At 36.0% G+C, this 23044-nt stretch overlaps 6 protein-coding genes and 1 long non-coding RNA gene across 9 annotated transcripts; 4 read left to right on the top strand and 3 right to left on the bottom strand.

Annotated features, from left to right (window-relative positions):
* The first annotated feature begins 198 nt into the window (after nt 1–198).
* LOC149732309 (putative cytosolic iron-sulfur protein assembly protein CIAO1 homolog) lies at nt 199–3492 on the top strand. The gene is made up of 6 exons (XM_089883171.1): nt 199–420; nt 779–1039; nt 1389–1480; nt 1943–2144; nt 2526–2613; nt 2971–3492. The coding sequence occupies exons 1-6, from the start codon at nt 285–287 to the stop codon at nt 3203–3205; spliced, it is 1014 nt and encodes a 337-aa protein (XP_089739297.1). The 5' UTR covers nt 199–284; the 3' UTR covers nt 3206–3492.
* LOC149732308 (uncharacterized) lies at nt 2080–3797 on the bottom strand. Its single transcript, XR_016385567.1, has 2 exons — nt 3514–3797; nt 2080–3178 (listed from the first exon to the last, which is right to left on the bottom strand). It is a non-coding gene; the product is annotated as an uncharacterized LOC149732308 (long non-coding RNA).
* Nucleotides 3798–3890: 93 nt separating this feature from the next.
* LOC149732307 (uncharacterized) lies at nt 3891–7566 on the top strand. Its single transcript, XM_089883182.1, has 5 exons — nt 3891–4119; nt 4621–4802; nt 5316–5477; nt 5951–6061; nt 6701–7566. Exons 1-5 carry the CDS (start codon nt 4038–4040, stop codon nt 6905–6907), a joined length of 744 nt encoding a protein of 247 aa, XP_089739308.1. The 5' UTR covers nt 3891–4037; the 3' UTR covers nt 6908–7566.
* On the bottom strand, nt 6960–13245 carry LOC149732306 (organic cation transporter protein-like). Its single transcript, XM_089883153.1, has 11 exons — nt 12472–13245; nt 11864–12005; nt 11714–11784; nt 11369–11472; nt 10899–11053; nt 10371–10539; nt 9904–10128; nt 9365–9579; nt 8762–8944; nt 8153–8294; nt 6960–7841 (listed from the first exon to the last, which is right to left on the bottom strand). The coding sequence occupies exons 1-11, from the start codon at nt 12643–12645 to the stop codon at nt 7724–7726; spliced, it is 1698 nt and encodes a 565-aa protein (XP_089739279.1). The 5' UTR covers nt 12646–13245; the 3' UTR covers nt 6960–7723.
* Nucleotides 13246–13276: 31 nt separating this feature from the next.
* On the bottom strand, nt 13277–14975 carry LOC149732305 (putative tubulin polyglutamylase TTLL9). The gene has a single exon (XM_089883162.1). The coding sequence runs from the start codon at nt 14759–14761 to the stop codon at nt 13454–13456; it is 1308 nt and encodes a 435-aa protein (XP_089739288.1). The 5' UTR covers nt 14762–14975; the 3' UTR covers nt 13277–13453.
* A 417-nt stretch (nt 14976–15392) lies between these two features.
* LOC149732304 (myeloid differentiation primary response protein MyD88-like) lies at nt 15393–19799 on the top strand. The gene is made up of 6 exons (XM_089883165.1): nt 15393–16083; nt 16138–16288; nt 17183–17335; nt 17670–17886; nt 18196–18287; nt 18853–19799. The coding sequence occupies exons 1-6, from the start codon at nt 15646–15648 to the stop codon at nt 19011–19013; spliced, it is 1212 nt and encodes a 403-aa protein (XP_089739291.1). The 5' UTR covers nt 15393–15645; the 3' UTR covers nt 19014–19799.
* A 147-nt stretch (nt 19800–19946) lies between these two features.
* On the top strand, nt 19947–22909 carry LOC149732303 (uncharacterized). 3 transcript variants are annotated; one of them, XM_089883172.1, is made up of 6 exons: nt 19947–20811; nt 20869–20991; nt 21583–21778; nt 21903–22085; nt 22193–22300; nt 22361–22909. In XM_089883172.1, exons 1-6 carry the CDS (start codon nt 20672–20674, stop codon nt 22571–22573), a joined length of 963 nt encoding a protein of 320 aa, XP_089739298.1. In that variant the 5' UTR covers nt 19947–20671; the 3' UTR covers nt 22574–22909. The 3 variants fall into 3 exon arrangements, with proteins under 3 accessions (XP_089739298.1, XP_089739300.1, XP_089739299.1); XM_089883174.1 differs by lacking the exon at nt 21903–22085; XM_089883173.1 differs by lacking the exons at nt 19947–20811; nt 20869–20991 and adding an exon at nt 21041–21162.
* The last annotated feature ends 135 nt before the right edge of the window (nt 22910–23044 follow it).

The following is a 23044-nucleotide window of genomic DNA, read 5'->3' as shown; positions in this document are numbered from 1 at the left end:
TTGGTGTCACTATGACGTATTTGTGACATAGAAGCTTATGACATCCCAATAATAATAGATACTGGTGTGACGTGGCATCTCCGTTCATAGCGTTACATCGGGATTCTCGCAAGTTGCATAGAAGTCCTAGATCACAGACAATAGATTTAATTTGCAAGTTGGGTTTACACTACGTGCACAATAACAGATATTTCGTTTCGTGAATTAGGGAGAACCCCGCAGTGACAATCTAATTTATTTTAAGCGTGTTGTGTTTTGTGTTTAATAATCTGACAGCTTTTGCCATGACTCCGACGTTAGATTGTGTTGCATCGTTAAACGATCACGGGGACAGAGTATGGGACGTGAAGTGGAATCCTAAAGGAACACTGTTGGCGACTTGTGGCACAGATAAAACCATACGGATATGGGGAAAAGAAGGTAAACACATTTTGCTTCCATTTATTGATGGGAAATAGTGGTTCTGGTGAACAATCCGGTACTAGTGAAGAATCCTGCCCCCACCTTATTTGCTAACTACTAACCCCTATAACTACTAACCCCCTAACCACCAACCTCTAACACTTTCCACCAGCCTATTCTGCTATGTATCAGAGGATTCCTCACTGGTGCCAACAATCCTACCCCCATGTTATCTTCTAACCACTAAACGTAACAACCAACCACTAATCCTATAACCCCTGACTACCAGTACCAACAGCAGCCAAAGCTGAACTGTACCAAAAGATTCTTCACTATTGCTGACATAGTATATACAGTTAACATTTAAATTTTTCAGGTGATAAATGGGTTTGCAAATCAATTCTTCAAGATGGTCATCAAAGAACTATCCGTAAAGTAGGTTGGTCCCCATGCGGTAATAAACTAGCTTCTGCAAGCTTCGATGCCACTATTTGTATCTGGGATAAAAGTTCCGGACAATTTGAATCTGCTGCCACATTAGAAGGTCATGAAAATGAAGTAAAAGCAGTAGCATGGTCACAATCTGGAGAATATTTAGCTACTTGCTCAAGGGATAAATCAGTCTGGATCTGGTCAGGTAAATTATATAAATTGTTAAGAGTTTTATGTTTAACCAGTAACCGTAACTTGCCAGAGCAGTGTGCCAAGGTATTATTTTGGCCTTTTGGGCAAGAATTTTGGTGACGTGTGCTGAGTTTGTAATGCACGTCAAAGTAAAAATGCACAGGTTGTACCGTTACGGATTTATTTCAGTTCACTATAACAGCTCTATTTTAAAACAGGATATGACGGCTTAAAAAATGGATATGACTGCCTAATTTCTAGGTGTTCACATACCTTATAATTCTAAAATCATTTTTCCCAAACTGTATATTTGGTGCCGTTTAGTATCACCATAAATGTTTTGATCTTATTACTTGTTTCAGTTGATGACGAAGAAGACGATTTTGAATGCGCGGGCGTTCTTACTGTTCATACACAAGACGTAAAAGACATAGCATGGCATCCTTTTGAACCGGTATGTTTTTAAGAGGTTTTAATATTTTTTTATCATAAACATTTTATTAATGTTTTGAGGTATTATGTTTAACTAAAAATTATGTTTAGTCGCGATTTATAATAATAATAAAGAGTCCTGACAATACTGAGTAGTGCTTTGAATGCATCACATGTTAAATGGTAATAGTTTCAAGCATAACTAAGTTAAGGGAAAATAAAGAGATTCACATCTTGCTGTAGTGTACCCACTACCTAGCCTTTTGTAAAGTGTTTAAAGAATGATTTTTGAACAACTGTTCTGTAGAATATTGGTGTTTTGATGTTCTAATGCTTAGTAACCCACTAAGACAGACACTTTAGGGTTATGCATGGTTTTACATTGAAAATCTTATGTATAGTTTTGCATAGTATAAAATAGGACACCTGTCGTCAAATTGTTATGCCACAGAAATTTTTTTATTACTTATTTACCTTTGTTCAGATTGTTGCATCTGCCAGTTACGATGATACGATAAAATTGTTTAAAGAAGATGATGGCGAATGGCTTTCATTCGCCACCTTGTCCGGTCATTCGTCTACTGTATGGTCAGTTTCATGGTCAAAGGACGGTAGGCGGTTAGTGTCAGGTTCAGACGATAAAACAATAAAAGTTTGGCAAAAATATGAACCTGGTAATATGGAAGGTAAATTAAATATAAAAAATTCAGTTATTGAATATAAACTGTAGCTCATTTAAAAAAAAAAATTCTGTTCATAAACTAGTTATTTAAAAAAATCTGCAGATGAATAATTTCCTGATTTAATTGCAGTAATTACAATATGTATTTGAAAAAAATATTGAAGTTCTGTTCCAGGACTTTCCCGATACGTAATTACTGTTCTAGATAAGCCAATAGAACGACCCAAAAACTTATGCGCATAAAATATATGTTTAGGGAATGGCAATACTTTACGTATAAGGTTGTATAGTAGTAGTATGATTTTGTGACAATTAGGATAATGTAATGTCCAGTGAAATGCTTTTGTTGAATATTGGAATTGTCACCACACATGCATTTGCTCAGGAATTGCAACTAAAGGAGAAACTCCTACTTGGAAATGTGTGTGCACCTTATCTGGCTATTTTAATCAACCAATATACTGTGTCACTTGGTAAGCATTAGGTTTTTATCTATAGTGATGGAAATTTAGATCACTTTATTTAAGACCATGGTACAGTGGTTTATAATCTTGCCTCAAGTCCAGGGGTTATGGCTTGTGGTTGTTACTATTGTGGGCGAATGTGTTCAGTTGCTTTAATCCAGTATTTCTTTATTGGTTGTTTTAATTGTCAAACATTAAAAAAATCCTAAAAAATAATCAGCAATATACATATGTGGTAACTTGTAAGCGGGTACAAGGTGTACTCAACAAAACACCCATATAACAAGTTAACAACATCTGTTGCTGTCCCGCCATGCGATGATAAATAATTTGTATTCATTCATTTGGCCACAATACTTTGTTCAGGTGTCATCAAACAGACATGATCGCAGCATGCAGCGGTGACAACTCTATTATAGTTTTTCGTGAAGATGAGAGCTCTGGGGATTCTGATCCTATTTTTAGCGTTGTTGCCTCAACTCAGCAAGCACATGATCAAGATGTTAATGCTGTGTCATGGAATCCAACCACACCAGGCCTTTTAGCATCTTGTAGTGATGATAGTTGCATTAAACTGTGGAAAATAGAAATTGACGGATGAGCATTGAATTAGTGCTTGTCATACAGATGGTCACTAATACTGTTAAGAAGGAATTCTGGTCTTAATTATTGTTTTGTGGCCCTGGATTTTCTTTGCAACTTTATGTTTCAATAGGAATGTGATGACTGACGACATATTTTTAAACTCTAATTTCTCTATATATTATAAAGAACTATTTCTTCTTAAAAATAAGGGCATGACTTTACATGGGTATTTCAATTGGAAGATTTATTCTTTAGTGCAATTGTTAGGAGGTAATAACAAAAAATAATTATGTTGGGAACATATCAGTTTGAAACTTTATCTACCTTATTCTCTGGCCACAGTCCTTATTTCTTGCATTGTAGTGATTCAGTATTTGGACAACTAGCACAGGTAAGATGCAAATAGAGTTTGGTCACAAAGAAATAACTTTTATTGGCTGCATTTATTGAATTGAGTTTGCTATGTGGCATATTTCAACGACTCCATAATAACTTAGGCAAACACATATGCAAAGTTAAATAAAATGTAGCGTGTAAGACCAAGATTTTATTAATTTGCCTGACCTAGAACTTGTTTACATGAGTCATCTATAGCTTTTACTACAGTAATATCACAAACGCTATGAATGCGCTATTGCGTAAAACTTTTTTCTTTTACATTAAGTGAAAAAGGGAATTACGCCTGTCACCGTTATTTGTCTGGTGCGCGTCGCTAATGTTAGGTTTTGCTCTCATTACAGGTAATTATTGCCAGAGGTGCTTAAACAGTGCTGGGTCATTTCTGTTTGTATGCCATTGAATAAATTAAGAGTTAAAGCTAGTAAGAACCTAGTACTTAAAACAGCGAGATGAAAGTCATATGTGCTGGATTTCCAAAAACTGGTACCAAGTCGCTAGCAAGAGCCTTACGTTTGCTTGACTATAATGCAGGTAAGAGCTTTAGTTTTGTATATTCTAGATTGATTGGGTTACCTTGTGCACACAATCGCGATTAACCGCCATTGCACGTAAAATTTGTATTTGCATACTGAACTGAGACGTGAGTTTGTTGTGTTAAAGGTAATGGAAAGACAGATTTCCGGCTTAAACCAGGGACGTATTTGCCAGTCTCCCTTGACATATGCCTTATCCTAAATGAGGTTTTACGTTGAAAAGTGATGTCACTGCGCCGAACGGGCAGGCTTGACGTATAGTTTTAATTATACGTTAAAATACGCGCGATGTGTTGATCAAGCACATACAGATGTTAGAGCTGTAATAGTTACGTAACACGGCTTTAAATATTCAATCTTTACACATAAAACTAAACTTGGATAAACTGTAACTTGAAATCATAGCATAGTCAACCGTTACAGTCCCACGCTTATTCTGTTGGTTTCTTTTACTTTTGTCTATTGTTTATTTAATTCTCTTTATTGTCTTTTTCTTCAGTTTACGACTATGAAGAAGCGATTGAGTTCGCGTTCGATGATTGGGAGAAAATATGGAACAACCAATCCACAGACGTAGATTCTATTCTGGAAAAGATTTATTCGAAAAATGTGGAAGCCGTCGTAGATATGCCTCATTCATATCACTTTGAAGAGTTTTTAAAGCGTTGGCCCTCGGCTAAGGTATAGTAGGTATTGGTGTAAGATGGAATATCGTTAGCAATATTATGTCATGTTTCATGATCGTACTTTCAACGATTACCAACTAGTTTAATGAGGCGTCGGGCTACGATTGTGCAATCCGTAAATATTCTTTGTTTTCTACTAAATGGGACGAGAAAAGTTAATGAAAACATGTCCCATCCTACCCAACCTTATATACATTGAAATAAGGTATAAAAACGACCAACTGTTCTCGTGAAGGTTATTATAAAAATGTAAGGATTCGCTGAAATTAAAAAAAAAGATTTACATAACGCCCAAGCTGTAACTTCTTGGTACAGGTTAATTTTTAATCGTTTGTTTGTAGTGTATACTGAACTATAACCTATACATCAATACCTTCAGTCTGTCTATTCATTTTCTCCTATTCAAACAAACTCGTAATCAACTGTTGTTGCTTACAGAAATGCTGTAAGTCCCATTTTTCAAATAATAAACTGTAGGCTTATACGTTATTGGGTGGTGTTATTTTAGGTTATTCTCATGTTGCGTGAGGAAGACAGCTGGTTTACTAGCTTTAAAAACATGTTGGAACAGGCCGAGCGAGATCACAAGTTTTACAAGTTTCTTCAATACATTTGTCCAACCAGCAAACGGCTGACACGCTGGCATGAAAATATGTTTCTTTCTACCTTCGTAAGTTACATGTGGATTATTTTTGTTCTTTGATAGTTTTCTTATACGTCTGTATAGACTGCAATTACCAACCAAATACATGTGTTGTTCAGAAATCTTAGCTGTTGTCGTGATATACTTGTACCGGGTTTTATTGCGCATGCGCAGTAGGTCGGAACAAATATAATGATCAAACGAAACCGGTCCAAATTTATTACGACCCTCCGTTAAAAACGTTTCGGACAAGACATTTACACGTTGAAACTTTAGTTTTTATTTTAAAGTCAACAGAACTGAGTTAAATTTGTTATTTGTAGCCTAAAATACCCACGTACTACTAACAAACTTATTTTAGACTGCAATGCTCTTTATTTAATGTCCAATAACACCTGTACGATATATAAAAGTCGGCCTATGCTGTTGTAAGCAACTTGTTATTACCCTGCTGTATATTTGTTGTTTTCTAATGTTTTCATGTTTTATTTTTTTAACAGGGGTCAATAAAACCAAATCCAAAGAAATGGAAAGCAGCATATAGACGCCATGTTGCTTACGTTAAATCAGTTGTCCCGAAAAACCAGTTGCTTATTTACAACATTAAGCAGGTAAATTGCCTGAAACTATATTGTTACACTATGCATTCGTGTAATCATAAATCGCATATAGTTTTAAAATGACAACCTTGCGTTTTAATCTTTAAACTGTTTATTCGTTAAAAGTTTTAAAAAATGCTTTAACACTTTTCAACTTATTTTTCGTTTGCAACGTAAATTTAGTTTCAATCACAATCAGGATATTTTCATATTATGTGCCAAATGTGTCCTGTCTTTCCCCACCCCACTTATTGTAGGCTACAAAAATTGTAGGCTACAAAAATTGTAGGCTTTGTCCGGCGCCGTGGCGTAGTGGTTAGCGCGCCTGCCTGTAACCATTAGGTAATCGGTTCAAGGCTCGTCGCTGCTACCATTGTGCGCGTATGTGTCCTTGGGCAAGACACTTAACGACAATTGCTTCAACCCAGTGGTCACTAATGGGTTGTCCAAATTATCAGCCATACATAAAAAAAAAGAAAAAATCCAAAAAAAAAAAAAATAATCACCCACAAAGTAATCAAATGGCAACTCGTAAGCTGGCACGAGGTGTTAAACCCGTGTTATAACGACTGTCGTTTTCCGGCCACGCGAGGATAAAGTAAGTTACATTCATTCATTCATTCAAAAAACACATTCTTTTTGCACACATAGGGCTGGGATCCAATTTGTGAATTTTTGGAAAAGAAAATTCCAGATCAACCGTTTCCAGTTGAGAACAAAGCAGGTTCTAAAACCAGTATTGCTGAACGTATGATCAACGATTCTTCAGTCGTGAAACAAGTTGAATTTGAAGCAAAACTTTTCTTTGGTGCACTGTCGGTCGTAGTGGCAGCAATTTCCATTTACTTTTTTATCTGATCACAGATATAGGGGTTGCATTGCATTGTATGCAAGTAATAATAGTGTGCTGAAATGATCAATTGCCAATGTTCTAATAATTGATTAAAATGATTTAGCATTAATTGTAAGCGCAGGGATTTTAAGTTAGTATATAATATACCGTTTTAATATATATGTATATTCATGTTGACCACACTGTTATAAATTGGTATTGTAAGGTGGGGGGAGACGGGACACCGTTAGCACATAATATCTAAATACCCTGATCGTATTTTAGAAAATAACAACGCTCTATGGGGGTTGTAAGAAAACGGTTTTATAATTCTTTGAATGTTCTTTGTTTATCACTAAATGGGCCAAGAAAAGAGAATGGAAAGGTGTTCTATTTTCCCCCACTTTATACACGGTATACTGTTATCATTTGCCATCGTAATGTTGTATGGTGCGAAGATATGGAGTGTTTATGCTGAAGCAGTTACAACTTGCATGCTATATCGACTAACTGTCGCATATATATATATATATGCGTGCGTGCTCCCTATGCAACGTATTCGTGCAATGGAAAGCAGCATATAGACGTCATGTTGCTAACGTTATAAATCAGTTCCGAAAAACCAGTTGCTTTTTTTACAACACGTTGGAAAGAGAACATTACATTTTGTGAAAGCGTCCGTAAATTTATCCATATACATCACGTGGCCAATTTATACCGGCTATATGGTAATTTATACAATAACTTTCAAATACGACAGACGAGTATAAACTTTCCATTGCCAAAACAGCGTTTCGATTTTCGCAGATAAAATTTCGACTGATACATAACCCGTTTGTATGTTAGGCAACTAAAGTTTGCTTTTCTGTTGAACTCTTAGAAGGTCCTTCGATCGGATCATTTTCTATTCTTGTCTTAGCTCCATTTAAGACTATCCTTTGACCGCAGTAGTTGAAGTCCCTAAAGGATAAACGAACGGTTCAATGTTAGTGTATTTTTAAATCTCTATGCGGCTACAACAAGTTGACAGTCGTTGTGATTGGGTGTTATAACGTAGATTCAGTAAATCAAGGTATACAATGTATGGTGTGTTACAAATATGCTACTGTTATAATATAGTAGGGTGGGGGAAGATGAAACACCTTTAGCGCATAATATCCGGATTGTATTTTAAACAATTAACAACGGTCTATGGCAGTCGTAAGGATACCGGTTTATAATTCTTTAAATGTTCTTTGTTTACTATCAATATCACCACCCTACAAAATTACCTTTTTAAAGCCAACGCATCTTCCACAGTTTGTGGCAAGTCTTCTTGTTTAGAATTGGGAAGCACGAAAAATATTATTCCGGTCGAACATAGAGCTATGACACCGACTACAATAATTGGGATTGTAGAACTGTCCATTCCTCCTGGTATAAAAAACAACATTTGAAGGCAAACCGTTAGCACCAATATTTCCTAATGGTATTTTAAAAAATTAGCAACGGAATTTTAAAGATGCCAGGCTACGGTTATATATTTTTTTATTTTTTGTTTACTACTAAATGAGACGAAAACTAGGGAGTAAAAACTTGTCCCATCTTACCTCACCCTACAAAATTATAAAATAGCCATTTTTGGTGTTGTAGAATATAGTAGGGCGGAGTAAGATGAAAACCGTTAGCACATAATTTCCAAATATTTTGATCGTGTTTTAAACAATTAACAACGGTCTATGGGGGTAGTGAAGATACGGTTTTATAATTCCTTGAATGTTTCGTGTTTACCATTGAACTGGGCGAGAAAATAGATCAAAAAAAGGTCCCATCTCTCCCCCACCCTACTAAATATTAAGCTTAAGGCCTCTATATGTTGTTTAATTCAATAGTTGACACACCTGAATACATTACATAGGGAGAGACAATGCTACCGATCCTGCCGCCGCTGTTCGAAATTCCAACTGCTAAGTTACGTGCACACGTTGGGAAGAGCAGAGTCGTGTAAACATACAGTAAGTTGAAGCAAATTGACGAACATAACTTGCACATCATGGTGGCTATAATTACTAGTATAGAGTTCCCTGATAAAATACAGGATTAGTAACAATATTATACAATTAGAAGGATGGGGTTCCATGGGATATGTTTTTATTTTATACTCCTAACTCAATTGTCGGTAAACAAAGAACTTTTAAATATTTATAGAACTATAGCCTTACGATTCTTATTGAGCATTGCAAATTGCTAAAACAGAGTTGGATGGAATAATACACCATAAAGGTGTCCAATTTTTACTCACAATACTATATAGTAGGGTGGGGAAGATGGTACCTTTTAAACAGGTAATATCCTGACCGTGCTTTAAACAGCAACTAACAACAGTCTATGAAAGGCTCGAGGATACGGTTTTGAATGTTCTTTGATTACCACCAATGGATCAAGAAAATAGAACGATAAGTTGTCCCATCTTCCCCATCCTACCATATAACAATTTTACTCACACTTAGCAAACAGTGGTGTCAATAGAAGCATTATAGATGCTATACACATTGTGATACAGTAGCAATTCTTGCAACCCCATTTTGAGACAACAAGGAAATATAACAACGTTGCAACAAACTCTGCTATTCCAGCGTAAAAGACGTTGAGGAAACGGTCGCCGCTCAAGCTGTTCGTATTCAAAGCTATTGCATAGTACAAAACGTTCACCACAAACCTGAAAATTAAACGGTATGTATGATTATGGTACTGTGGAGTATATGATGTAACACCGTTATCCCCTAAAGCCAATATTTCCTAATCGTGTTTTATACAATTAAAACAAGTTTCTATAGAAACTGTTTTTACAGTCGCTTGGCTACGGTTATACATTTTTGTTAATATATTCATATTTCCAAATAGGAAGAGAAAGGTCAATTAAAATATACCCATCTTACCACACCCCACCCTATGATATGTTAAGAAACAATATAATACCATAGTATACTGAAGTGACAGAAGTGACTTCAGTATACTATGATAACACTGAACCAGCACGTACCACCCAAAAGTTATGATCACAAGTCTCCATATCAAAACAGGGTGTTCCATCATCCCCTTTAAAGTTTTCCATACGTTCGATTTTGTTGCCACAACTTCATCGCAATCTGCTACTAATTTCACGCCCGGTGATTCTCCATTCAACTTTCGTACTTTTTCTTGTACCTTTTTCGCGCCTTTGAAATTTCCTGTTGCCAAAAGCCACTTCGGAGATTCGTCTATTAACCTGGTATTGAAAAGCAATTATATAGTAGGTTAGGAGAAGACGGGACACCCTTAGCACATAATATCCAAACACCCTGATCGTGTTTTACACAATTAACGAAGGTCTATATGGGAGTCGTGAGGATGCGGATTTATAATTCTTTGAATGTTCTTCGTTTACCACCAACCGGGGCGAAAAAATAGAATGTATCTTTCCCACCCTACTATATGAAGCGGCAATGCAAAATTTACTGAGTTATCTACCAGAAGTATGGGATGTATAGAACACCCATGAAACCAATGCTCCTTAAATACCATCTCCAGTCACGCAGAAGGAAAGCCAACAGCGGCATCAATAAATATCCAACAGAAAATCCAATTTCCGCTAAGAAGTATGAATGATACCGATTGTTTTGTGAAAGCATCTCTGTTCCTATATAAAAAAAACACGATGTTTGTAGCATACAGACCTAACGGTGGTATATTAGTAGAGTGGGGGGAGACGGGACATTTAAGAACATACTGCAAATCATGTCCAAACTCACATGGTTTTGGGGTGATGCTACGAATTAGTTCTATCAAGCATCTTATTAATATGTCTTTTTCTGCCATTGAAAATATGTTGTATATGTTTTGCTTAACACCGATGTTTAATACATAACAACAGTACTGTCAAATAATACTGTTAACATTTGTTTTTTTCTATCATCAAATAGGTACCCGTAAAAAAATATTTTAAAAAAGTACCGTCTTTCTCCACTACTATATACTTTTTAATCAATTTCGTAATACCTAGAACGACCGTCGTCATAAAATTAATCATATTTGCTCCACCAGACAGAAACATAGTACTGCCATAAGTTATTAGACTATCACTGAAACTCGCTGCGATAGATGTTGCAAACTGAAGAAAAGTAAAGATGAAGAATACCGGCTTGCGACCGCACCTAAAAGAACATACGTAAACGGTTAGGTACGATCTACATTCTATAGTAGGGCAGAGGAAGATAGGACAGCTTGAATACATAATACTCAAATATCCTGATCGTGTTTTACTTTTAAACAATTAACAAAGGTCTATATGAGAGTCGTAAGGATGCGGTTTTATAATTCTTTAAACATTTTTCGTTTGCTACCATCAAATGGGAAGACAAAATAGAATAAAAAGGTGTCCCATCTTCCCCACCCTGTTACATCAATGCATTTGGTACTTAAAAAAAGGTTGAAATCATAGTGATATAATATATGTAACGTATTCTTACCTGTCTGAGATGTAACTTCCAATTAAAGAGAAAACCAAACCACCAGTGAAATAAATTGAAATTATTATTTTTTGTATCCAAGCTTGTTGGCAGACCATCTCAAACTAAAATGTTAGATTGGTGTATTTTCATATTATACAGTAGGGTTAAGCAAGATATATACCGTCGACACAAAACATTTCTATTCTCCTTATATCGCCTTTTACCAGTTGTCAGCGCTTTTTAGACTATGGGGATACGGTTATGTATCTCTGTTAATGTTTTGTTTGACGATAGAAAATGAAACCATAGACCATCTTACCCCAATCTATTTTACTTATAAATAATTTAAAAGTTATGGTTCACCTCTGTTGTAGCTGACTTCTCAACCCCGTCAAAGTAGTAATTCGTGCATGGAACAATGTCACTTTTGTTTACTGAAGAAATGCAAATGAGTTATAACGGTAAGCCGTAAACTTCTTTATTTTTAATTGTGAACTCATGCAACTACTTTACCTTGTGAAAGTGAAAGGCCTGACAAATGTACTGGAGTGATATTGTACATTGTACAAGAGCTCCTAACAATTTTACCACTGCTGTCCAGTACCCACGGAATCGTAGCGTTTAGATCAGTTTCGTTCCAATTCTTTAAACTATCCTGTTTGATCAGAAATATTTGTTTGTTTTTTTTATCTTTAAAAGCATGATTTTGCAACAGTGTATATTTAGTAGGGTAGGGGTGGATGGGACATCTTTTTATTTTATTTTTTTTGTTCCTTTTGATGGTAAACAAAGATCATTCAAAGAATTGTAAAAGCGTATTCTCACGACTTCCGTAGACCGTTGTTAGTTGTTTAAAACACAATCAGGATATTTGGATATTATGTGCTAATGGTACCCCCGTCTTCCGTACGGTAGGGTAAGGTGGAATACCGTTAGCACACATTAAATATCCCAAATTTCTAAGAGTGTTTTAAGCAGTTACGAATGCTCTTTTAAAGTCGTAAGGATACGGTAATATATTTATGCAATTAATCTTCCTTTGCAACCAAGTAGAACGATTGGAAAGAATGAAAACCTGGTCCACCTTATCTCAATTATAAATATTTTTAAAATGTACTCACGGAATTTGCGTGGAAAGGGAGTACAGAGATATCGCATCGATAAGGTGGTTGGTATTGCACAGCAATAGATTGCAGCGTAATGAAAGCATTCGGAATGCTTGATAAAAATATAAGAATGAGCAGCCTCTTATCGTAATAGCTCTTCCCTTGTCGTTCTAAACCGTCTAATTCCATGTTGGTTACACAAGCTTTCTACGCGTTGCAGGCAACGATTTTTCTAAATTTTATCAGCACAGTGGTATTACAGAAAATAATATAATTATAGGCTTATTCCAGATTTCCACACTATATAGATTGGATAACAACCCAGACATTGAGCGAAGTACACAGCTGTGCAAGGCATCGTTCTAGTACAGAATTCGCAAGAGAGCAGAAATTCGATATGCGAAGGCTGGAGTCCAACATCCATTCAATGCTTAAATGTGCCGTCGATTCGACTTCATTTCGTATAAGAACTGTTTGGGTTATATACAAGACTTTCTACCCGCTGACTCAGTTAATATAAAAGGGTTTCACACAGTAGCCTACGGCGACTTAACAATGCGTCCGGCAAGTACAACAAATTAAAAAGAATGCGCCTCGTACATTGGTTAACTGCGTTAGCAGCATGTCAGTCGACTAATTTGCACCACATAATCGCTTGCCAAGAATGCGGTTTTACGAATCTAGTCATTCTCTTTCGTTGAGTATACGACAAACGCTTTGAATTATGAGCAGTTTAAAGTAACCACAAACACAGACTCTTAAACGTGGCAGGACAAATCTTTCACTAACTTTTGGACGAATAAATAGAAAAAAATAGGTATCTGATATAAATTAGTTTTATTCAGTATCGTTTGCTTTAAACAAACCCATTACGGTTTCTTTAAATGAAGAAAAAATATATGAATGAAACAGTAACAGAAAATGCATTCTGAAATCGTGTGGTAAGAACATGCAGCGCACGACCGCTAAGTGCAGCAGCAACGGTTTTATATATTGCCTAATGCCCAGCGGCCGTTTTTTTGTTTTGCAATGAACGAAAAAGTTGATTGAGTTGGCGTTTTCTGTCATTATGACACCCTAAATACGTATTGGTAGCGTACGAAGGTCCGCCTAATGCATCGGTACTTCCATCTTCAGCATATACAGGTCCGTCGTTCCACATTAGATCAAAGTTGCCCACCCTTTTCTCGTTACCAGTGAGACTCCCTTCCATGTCTATGATATTTAACGTATCTTCAAGCAGACCTACTTTTAGGTCATAATCTTCTTGATTACTTGCAGTCAATGAAGGCGAAGCGTTCACTTCCAGCAGCCATAGTTTAAGGTTTGAATCGAGCAAAATATCGTAACCGTACAGCTCGAAACAGTGCTTGTCGTTTATGATAATTTTCTGCACGCTTTGTAAACTCTTGATAAAAATCTCGTTCATCTGTTGGTAAACGTTAGCGACGGTTTCATAACCGTGTTTCGCGGTTAGGTAATGCCTTAACTGCTGCAGCGACCATTTGCAACCTTTTTCTGGGTCATAATCCGGTGCAGTTTTTTGCACCGCAACGTTCGTAAGATGGACGTAGCTATCGTCTATGCTGTCCAGTGTAAAACGCGCGTTAGAAAATCTCGCAAAACCATCTCTATACAACCAGGCTTTCAGTGGTACGTAAGAAGTCACAAGAACATAAATCCTCAAATCGAACTTCTTTCCTCCTATAAGATAAGGATTGCCGAGATACCGCTGTACAATGTACGTTTCAACATCTTTCGTTTCTTCCTTTCTTTCTTCATTGTTTGCCCTATAGCCTTCTTTCTTCCAATCGATTATGTCCTTCAGTCTACGAAACAAAAAGATTCCCTTTCCTTGAGATTTTGCAATCGGTTTCATAATCCACACGGTACCAGGGTTCTTTTTAAATTCCTCAACAAAGATGTGATACTCACTCGGAAGCTCGTAGGTCATTGGAAAGAAGTCGCATTTTGCCGACTCAGATTTTGACTCTCTTTCTAGCTGTTTTTTTAATCGCTTTAAGTTTTTCACCATTAAGTTTTTACGTGTAAGCTCAAAATGATTTCTGAAATGACAAATTCGAACGTGTTCTTCCATATAAATATGGTCAAAATTTTCCCGCAGCCACCCGATATCACACCAGTAAAAGTCCCAATCTTCACCTTCCTTCGATTCTACCCACCCAGGTCTTTGTTTCAGCACATCTCCAATGGTGTTATTCAATGCACAACGAAACCTTATGATTCTGTGATCGCCAGCTAACTTTTTCTGGTAACTGCGTCCGATTCTTAAATTCTTTGACATTGTACAGTTAGTGTCAGCACAGAAAACTTGGATCTTAAACAAATATGTTAAATTAAAACTGTAGTATGTTTTAAAATATATATACAGTTTCTCGATGGATATCTTCACAATACGCGACTTTTCCCTTTAGGTATTTTTCTTTGTTGTCATGACGACAAGCATAGAAAGAGTATACCGCAGATAAACCATAGATATCTAAACATTGGTAAACGGTTATGCTACTTTGATAATTATGTTGTTGGATATTATAAATATTCGTAGATATTGTTTTAGCACCTTACTATAATACTAATACACAAAACACTGTGCCCAATTTACTAGCAATTTTATCTAGTTTTAAGTTAATAAGGATTAAATATCGCATGTCCGTATTTTATTATAAAAAACATTTTGTTGATCTAATATATTATCAAATTTTAAAACTGTAAGGGGAGGTTCAAATGAACAGTTTGTCTTGTTTCATGAGGTCATAACGAAACATAGTCACCGTAGCGTAAAATGGTCACGCTTTGTAATTTAACAGCTGTGACGAAAATGGAAAACCCCAGACGTCATTTTAATGACCAAAACGGAAGGGTAATTTCCACATTCACTTTTTTGTTTGTCGCAGTCTGTGAGGCTACCGTTATAGGTTATAGCTATATGAAAAGCAGGGGATTGGTGTACGTGGAACCGAAGGAGTTGGTGGAACCTTTTACCTATGCGAATTATAAAGCAATATGTTTGTAATGTTTGGTTGAATCTTGAATGTGATTCAGCAGCTTTAGTTCTAGCGGGCAGTTCGATTAGTATTATGAGTGTTCATGTTTAATTTGTTGTGTGTATTTCAGTATTAGCTTGTAAAATATTTAATATTGGTTGATACACTTGGTGTGATTGTAAAAATGTCTGCCCCACTTTCACTGCAAGACCAAGAAAAGGAATTTAATAAGCTGGCACATGAGCAAGAAAGAGCTCGTTTGGAGTCTGGTGAAAGTTTGCATGGTGGTTGTGATAAATTGGCGGCTGAACTAGACAAGAAGCCGGAAAATGAAGGGGCTTGTGGAGGTGCCTCATGTCTTTTCCCCCCACCTTCATACATGCAACAATCTCATGCGTCTGCTGATCCAAATCCACTTGGTGAAATTTCTGCAAAAGAAGATGAAAGAAATAATGTTATAAGTTATGCGGTCGGAATGCCTAGAAGTGATTTCTGCAGCACCAAGCTGAGACATCTACGTTTCGACTCACGCAGACAGCTGGGTTTGCATCTTGACCCTGAAAGAGCTACAGTTCAAAACTGGAAGTCTTTGGCTGATTTAATGGGCTTCTCTAACCTCGAGGTAGCCTATCCTTTTAAACTGTAACTGTATAGGAATTTATGGCCTTTTTTGTAGATTTTAAATTTCGAGAATGAGCGCCACAAAACCAGATGTGTTTTGGAAGAATATGAAGTAAGACAACCATCTGCTACCATTGGCAACTTGTGTATGATGTTAGATGCAATTGGTCGTCAAGATGTTCTCACAGATATGGAACCATGGTTTGGTAATTAAGAAGTTTTTCTTTGTAAAGAATTTAGCCTAGTTATTGATTTTGTACTTATTTATTAAACTATATGTACTCTCTGTTCTTGATCATTGGTATGAATAAATGAATGTAACTTACTTTATCCTCGCGTGGCCGAAAAACGACAGTCGTTATTACACGGGCTTAACACCTCGTGCCAGCTTATGAGTAACCATGTAGGTTACTTTATGGGTGATTATTTATTTTTTGGATTTTTCATTTTTTTATGTATGGCTGATAATTTGGACAACCCATTAGTCCACTGGGTTAAAGCAATTGTCATTAAGTGTTTGCCTAAGGACACATACGCCCACAATGGTAGCAGCGTCAAGCCTTGAACCCATTACCTATTGGTTACAGGCAGGCGCGCTAAACACTATGCCACGGCGCCGGACATATTATTGATTATGTTGATATTATAAGCTAAACATGTTTTGTTACTAAACCTACAAAGTTGTTATTGCACTTCTATTCCATAAAGGTAAGATTCTTTGATAAAGCATGTCAGGGGCATGAGACTTAGACCAGAGTTTGTCCATTACTTTATAAGTATTAATAGTAGTTTGCTCTAAAGAGTTCATTACTCCAGCAGTATTAATAAATTGCTCCAACCTAGTGGTTACTAATGGTTTGTCAAAATTATCAGCCACACATAAAAACATCCTAAAAAAATAGTCACCCACAAAGTAACATAATTGATAACTTATAAGCTGGCACGAGGTTTATGAAACAGAACACTTGTGTTATAACAACTGTCGTTTTTACATTTATTCATTCATTCAATAGTTTACTATGAACAACAACAATGTTGCTTTAAATTACCATTGTGGCAGCTAATATAAAATTATTTATTGTTTGTTTTCTACATTTTAGCTCGGGACTCTAACATGGCTGTGGAACGAAGTCACTCAAGCATGAGTTCTAATTTCGACCTCAGTCCAAGTAGATTGTTGTCAAGTCCACCTAGCTTGCCTATCCAACAAAATGCTGTAACTTCATCGTGGAATTTCGGATCAACTTTTCTGGGTTAAGTTTATTATATTTTATGTGTTTTATTCGAGGTTTATATTTTAGCTGATACAGGCTTCATTGTCTTAAAGTTTCTTTTTGTTTTCAAAACTTCTTATTTTAAAATTTTCAAGACACATTGTCCTGTTATGGTGTCTGAAATAAAAACCCATGGACCATGGTTTTATTTAGTAAACCAGACTTAGTACTATTCCTAATTCATAAAAACAGTTAGACTTTTTTTCACCCTTCTAACCTTACACACACACTGTAAAACCCTAAGCCGATTTCACTTTAAAAGGTTGTACTGTGTCTGTTTATAGTATATATTGTTAGAGAAATGTTTTTGCAGCCCAAGAAAAGCCTCCAATTGACCAAGGAACAGCAGACATTCTCAACAAATCTTATGATGCATTCTTGTTGTATGATGCTGCTGACAGCAAATTTATTCGGGAAGAATTTTTGCCCAAAGTTGAAACTGATGCAAAAATCAAACTCTTTGTACCGGACAGAGATTTAGATGCAGGAGTTCAAGCTTTTCAGAGTCAGCTTGAGTTTATGCTCAGAAGGTAATATTTAATTTAGCACCTATTACTACCAAAATGCGGCATATTATTTTTTGAATGAAATAAAAAAACATTCAAAAAAATGTCATGAAATAATAAACATTCTAACATAATGTCCACAAAGGTAAACATTACCGTTTTCATTCTGTTATGTAAAACTGAGGTGTTACGAAATAACAGCCATAAAACTTGACACTTTAGGCCAGGCTTGGCCCATTATCTCATATCCATTTCTATAAAAAAAAACTGAATTTTGTCTCGATTTTAATATGGAAACATATAAAATCTAAATTCTGTGTTATTTTTAACCAGGTGTTCCAAACTTGTTGTCATCTTATCAGATGAGTTCTTAAAGAACCCTGATAGTCAGTGGTCGCTAAATGTGGGCGTGTCTCTTGATCCAGGTAACTTTTACCTTGCCTTATTTAAGCTTACATCAATTTTTCGAACCAACTATTTTAACTGATTTATAGTAGGATGGGGAAAGACGGGACACATTTAGCACCTAATATCTAAAAATCCTGGTTGTGTTTTAAACAATTAACAACGGCTTATAGGAGTTGTGAGGATATAGTTTTATAACTCTTCGATTTTTCTCTGTTTACTACAAAACGGTACGAGAAAGTAAAGTTAAAAGGTGTCCTGTCTTCCCCCACCCCACGCTATCTTTTTTGTGGTGGGGGCCACAGTTAGATTAATTACAATTGTTATACCATGCCACCACACAAAGATAAATCAATTAGATCAATTAGTCATTATAACATGGGTATTTCATGCATCTTCTGCCCTCTGTTTTATACATCTCAAGTTACCAAGTATATATGTTTTTTGTGGGTGATATTTTTTAATACATGAACGATAAAATCGCCACTGTGAAAGTACCTAACTTTTAAAATCTGTTTACTCTTTGAAATGAAACTGTTTTCTGTGGCGTTTAAAATCAATAACTCGTATAAATATTCCACTTAGGCTCTAAAGGCAAAAAGATCATTCCAGTTATTTACAAGAAGATTACCGAGCCAAACTTGCTGGCCGGAATCAACCCATGCAACAGAACAAGGGTTCTAGAAGATTCTTGGTTTTGGAACAGCGTTATTCGGAGTCTGGGTGGGGTGCAAGACAATAAATAAACAAAGTTTGATGTAAATTTTCTTTAGGTATTTGTACGTTTTTGTTTTCTATACTATATTGCACTATATTCCATTGTTCCTACTCGTATGTTTGCCAAATCTTCTTGTATTATTGCAGTCCATAGTATGTAAATTATTTTTGTTACACAATAGGCTATTTAAAGCAATGGGGATTACAGAAGTTTAACAATTGTTAATATAGTGAGGTAATCTGAAAGCACCATTTATATGATCTGTCTGACAATACTGAGTTTACAGTTTAATTAATTTCATGTCTGAATCACAGTTCCCATATCATGCATTTAGTAGGGACTTACCCATGAAAAATAGAAAGATTGTTTTTGATGTGACTTTCTATTTTTAACTTTTCACACTATAAGGGCTTAAAAGTATATATGGTAGGGGAGGGGAAGATGGGACACGTTTAGCACATAATATCCAAATATCCTGATCGTGTTTTTAACAATTAACAACGGTCCTTGGAAGTCGTGAGGATATGATTTTATAGTTTTTTGAGTGTTTTTTTTGTTTACTTCCAAATGGACGAGAAAATAGAATGAACAGGTGTCCCATCTTCCCCCACCCTACTATACATACAATTATACACAATTTTTTTAACACCATTAACATTAATAATATTTTCATCCAACCCCTTTGTAAATTTGTTCACTGCCATAGTGTTATCGCTGTCTTTGTTTGATGGTCTAAAGCCATTACATCATGTACACATTGGCATCGTAAACACAATTATTAAATTATATCAGAAATTCTGAAAATTATAAACAACTATAGTGTAATGCTATGATGCTGGTATAGTGTAAAACTGTAGGTACCCGATTTTGGTTTTAAAATGCGGCATTTCTTTAAATAACTGGTCCATTATCAACGTGTCTGTGTTTGTTTACTACCCAGTCTGTCCCTTTGTGTTGTGAAATCCAATGGAGGTGTTTGGTAAGGAAACATCACGTTCGTGGTCTGGGATTTCCCATCGTGATCGTGAGTCAGAAGACGCGAATTTAACGGAAAGACAAAAGAGCGTTAACTGAATGTTTCACGTTCTAAATTTAAATTTAACTACTGTGCACGAATGGGATGTTCAAAATCTCCCGAATCGGGACCTGCGTTTACCAGTCGCCAAGTACAAGCCAACTGTGTGGCTGGTTTTCTGTGATTGGTCAACAGACTCAACACTAATGTTCTTAGTGGTAAAAAACACGCATCCCCTGAGCAAATTTTCCAAACAAACCTTTACACTTGGCGCACAAAGCGCTGAATAAAAAGCCAGTCACGTATTTCATGTTATCTGCAGTTATTCTTAAATGCTAACGTGATGTTGCAAGAGTCTGCGGTAATAAAACTGCAGGGCATTTAAAACACTATAAGATGAAGAGGCGCTTGATTATTTGGCGAAGTTGAATATTTTTGACTTAGAAAAAAGTATCACGAGGTTGTTACATTTTGAAACATAATTGGCGTTTTTACGATTAAAAATCAGAGCAGAAATGTATTAATCTTTCAGATAGATGCCGTTTTTATGCAAGTCACATGAAAACAAATACGCTTAAAACCTCCAGGCTATAAAACTGCCTACCTGAGTGTTTTGTTTATGTCACCGTTTGGGCAGTTTGGAAATAGACTGGTTTCACTTAAGTTTCAGAATGTTGCCCATTGTTGATTTCAAGTTATGTCGACCTGGTGTTGAAGCTAGTGACAAAGAAATAAACGAAACGGCCAAGCTATTGGTGGATGCTTTGTCCACAGTAGGTTTTGCATATCTAAAGAATTGTGGAATAAAAAAGTAAGAATTTACAATGACAAGTACTTTTAAAACGAACATGACTATGCATATTTACAGAAAAACTGTCGAAGAAGCCAGAAACACCGCGGATGAAATATTTAATGCACCAGCTGATAAGAAAAAGGATTACGTTGTAGACCGTGAAACCAACTTCGGTTATATTGGACTCAATATAGAGAAGTACGTAAAGTTCATGGAAACATCCCTTTTTTTGTCATAATTTCTAGTTCATATATTCTGTTTAGATATGTTGGTCTATATATGGCAACTTGGATACTTTACGAGTCACTGTTTAGTAATAGACGCAAGAGAATGTTACAGTAATATTAGACAGCATTCTCACCGTTTAAGGTTTGTGTTGCCAAACCAAAAGGTGTATGAAACTTTGTTTGTAATTCAAAAACTTATATTTTGTGGGTAAATTGAACTAATATAACAACAAGATAACATTTTTTTCTTCATATAACTTAACTTACTGTAAGTTAGTATTATAGTAGGGTGGGGGAAGACGGGACACCTTTAACACATATAATAACTAAATAAATTTCTCCATTTTTTAACAGTTAAAAACGGTTCATAAAAGTCGTGAGAATACGATTTTACAATTCTTTAAATGTTGTTTGTTTACTATTAATTTGGACGAGAAATTAGAATTAAAAAGTGTCCCATCTTCTCCCACCCTATATATAATAATAATAAAAAATAAAAATATACATTTAAAATTTAGTCACAGGCCTTTGTAGATACTAAAGCACTTTGTCCACATATTAGGGTCAACCCAGCAAAACCGTACGATTACAAAGAGGCGTTTAATGTGCCCAACAGTGCACTTGATCCCTCAACCGAACCGAAATGGCCACATGAGCTTTCACCCAACTTTTCCTCACTTACCAAATCCTTTATGAAAGATTGCAAGCGACTGTCTTTGAGAATACTTGAAGTGATCGCTGTCGGATTACAACTTAAGGTAATTACGTTCGGCATTGTACTACACTTGACCATCATCAAAACAAATATTCTTTTTAGCTGCATGTATATAACTAGGCCTATAGACCTATTTTATTTATGCGACCACTTACACATGTGTGTAGGATCGCCACGCTTTGGAGAAAGCACATGATTGCATGGGCCGTAAAAATAATATGGGTGGCGTCAGATATCTGTATTATCCACCAATTAAAGGCGAACTTGAACTTAATCAAGAAAGGCTGGGCGAACATTCAGATTACGGTTCGATTACTTTGCTCTTTGTTGATGACAATGGCGGACTACAGGTATAGGCTATGCGAGTATATAATTTTGAATCATTTTTTTTAAAAAACGTTTATGTATAACCCAATCTTATAACCCACTCATATACTAACCCGACTTTCTTAAATAGATTGAGACGGAAGGCACATACAAAGATGTCCCTGTAATAGAAGACACGATTTTGATCAACATTGGAGATGCGTTGGAGTTTTGGACAAAAGGGAAACTCAGATCGACAGTACAGAACTTAAACTAAATTACAGAAAAACGGATTTATGTATATTACTTTTTCCCCCAGAAACACCGTGTTAATATACCCGACGATGAGGTAAAGCGAAATTCGATTCGAAGGTCGATTGCATATTTTGTTTTCCCTGATGATGATGTTGTAATCAATCAACCTCTGCAGTTCAAGGGTGATGCAGATGTTCCGGGTCCTGTGAAAGATCCGATAACAGCTTTGAAATATATTCAACAAAAGTTGTTAGTAATACATCCTATGGAAATTTAACACTCGCAAAACTAGATCGTGTTTTTACAAAAAATCTCAAAAAAATATTCGCCCACAAAGTAACATACATGGTCACAAAATAACATACAACTCGTAAGCTGGCGCGAGGTGTATGTAAAAGAACAACCGTGTTATATAACGACTTTTGTTTTCCGGCCGTGCAAGGGTAAAGTAAGTTACATTCATTCATATATTCATTCACGTGTCCATTCATTAGAGCTGTACTCTCTTGTTTACATTGAAATGAGAACATAATGACGTTGTAAAGATTTTGTTTATCCAGTTGCGTACTCGCTGATCGCAATGTGCCAATAAATCGCTGCAGGCTGCAAGTTAGCTTATAGTGTTGGTTTAACCGGTAATACTACTTTTGAAACCCTCTAGCAGTCCACCAGGTCGCATAAGTTATTTTCTGGGTACAATGAGGTGTTATATGACGTGTTTTTCTGTCGCTTTGATTGAGTATATACG

The sequence above is a fragment of the Ciona robusta genome, chromosome 8 (assembly GCF_009617815.1).
Source record: "Ciona robusta chromosome 8, ASM961781v2".
NCBI lineage: Eukaryota > Metazoa > Chordata > Ascidiacea > Phlebobranchia > Cionidae > Ciona > Ciona robusta.
The sequence above is the reverse complement of the archived record's forward strand: the minus strand, read 5'-3'. Positions and strand labels throughout refer to the sequence as shown.

Coding starts and splice junctions, on each gene's coding strand:
- LOC149732309 (XM_089883171.1), top strand. CDS start 285: ATGACTCCGACGTTAGATTGTGTTGCATCGTTAAACGATCACGGGGAC. Junction 421..778: donor ACGGATATGGGGAAAAGAAG/GTAAACACATTT, acceptor TAAATTTTTCAG/GTGATAAATGGGTTTGCAAA. Junction 1,481..1,942: donor CATGGCATCCTTTTGAACCG/GTATGTTTTTAA, acceptor ACCTTTGTTCAG/ATTGTTGCATCTGCCAGTTA.
- LOC149732307 (XM_089883182.1), top strand. CDS start 4,038: ATGAAAGTCATATGTGCTGGATTTCCAAAAACTGGTACCAAGTCGCTA. Junction 4,803..5,315: donor AGCGTTGGCCCTCGGCTAAG/GTATAGTAGGTA, acceptor GTGTTATTTTAG/GTTATTCTCATGTTGCGTGA. Junction 5,478..5,950: donor ATATGTTTCTTTCTACCTTC/GTAAGTTACATG, acceptor TTTTTTTAACAG/GGGTCAATAAAACCAAATCC.
- LOC149732306 (XM_089883153.1), bottom strand. CDS start 12,645: ATGGAATTAGACGGTTTAGAACGACAAGGGAAGAGCTATTACGATAAG. Junction 11,054..11,368: donor GGAAGTTACATCTCAGACAG/GTAAGAATACGT, acceptor ATGTTCTTTTAG/GTGCGGTCGCAAGCCGGTAT. Junction 7,842..8,152: donor GATGCGTTGGCTTTAAAAAG/GTAATTTTGTAG, acceptor TTTATCCTTTAG/GGACTTCAACTACTGCGGTC.
- LOC149732305 (XM_089883162.1), bottom strand. CDS start 14,761: ATGTCAAAGAATTTAAGAATCGGACGCAGTTACCAGAAAAAGTTAGCT.
- LOC149732304 (XM_089883165.1), top strand. CDS start 15,646: ATGTCTGCCCCACTTTCACTGCAAGACCAAGAAAAGGAATTTAATAAG. Junction 17,336..17,669: donor TTTCGGATCAACTTTTCTGG/GTTAAGTTTATT, acceptor ATGTTTTTGCAG/CCCAAGAAAAGCCTCCAATT. Junction 18,288..18,852: donor GGGCGTGTCTCTTGATCCAG/GTAACTTTTACC, acceptor TATTCCACTTAG/GCTCTAAAGGCAAAAAGATC.
- LOC149732303 (XM_089883172.1), top strand. CDS start 20,672: ATGTTGCCCATTGTTGATTTCAAGTTATGTCGACCTGGTGTTGAAGCT. Junction 20,992..21,582: donor ATTGGACTCAATATAGAGAA/GTACGTAAAGTT, acceptor TCCACATATTAG/GGTCAACCCAGCAAAACCGT. Junction 21,779..21,902: donor CTGTCGGATTACAACTTAAG/GTAATTACGTTC, acceptor ACATGTGTGTAG/GATCGCCACGCTTTGGAGAA.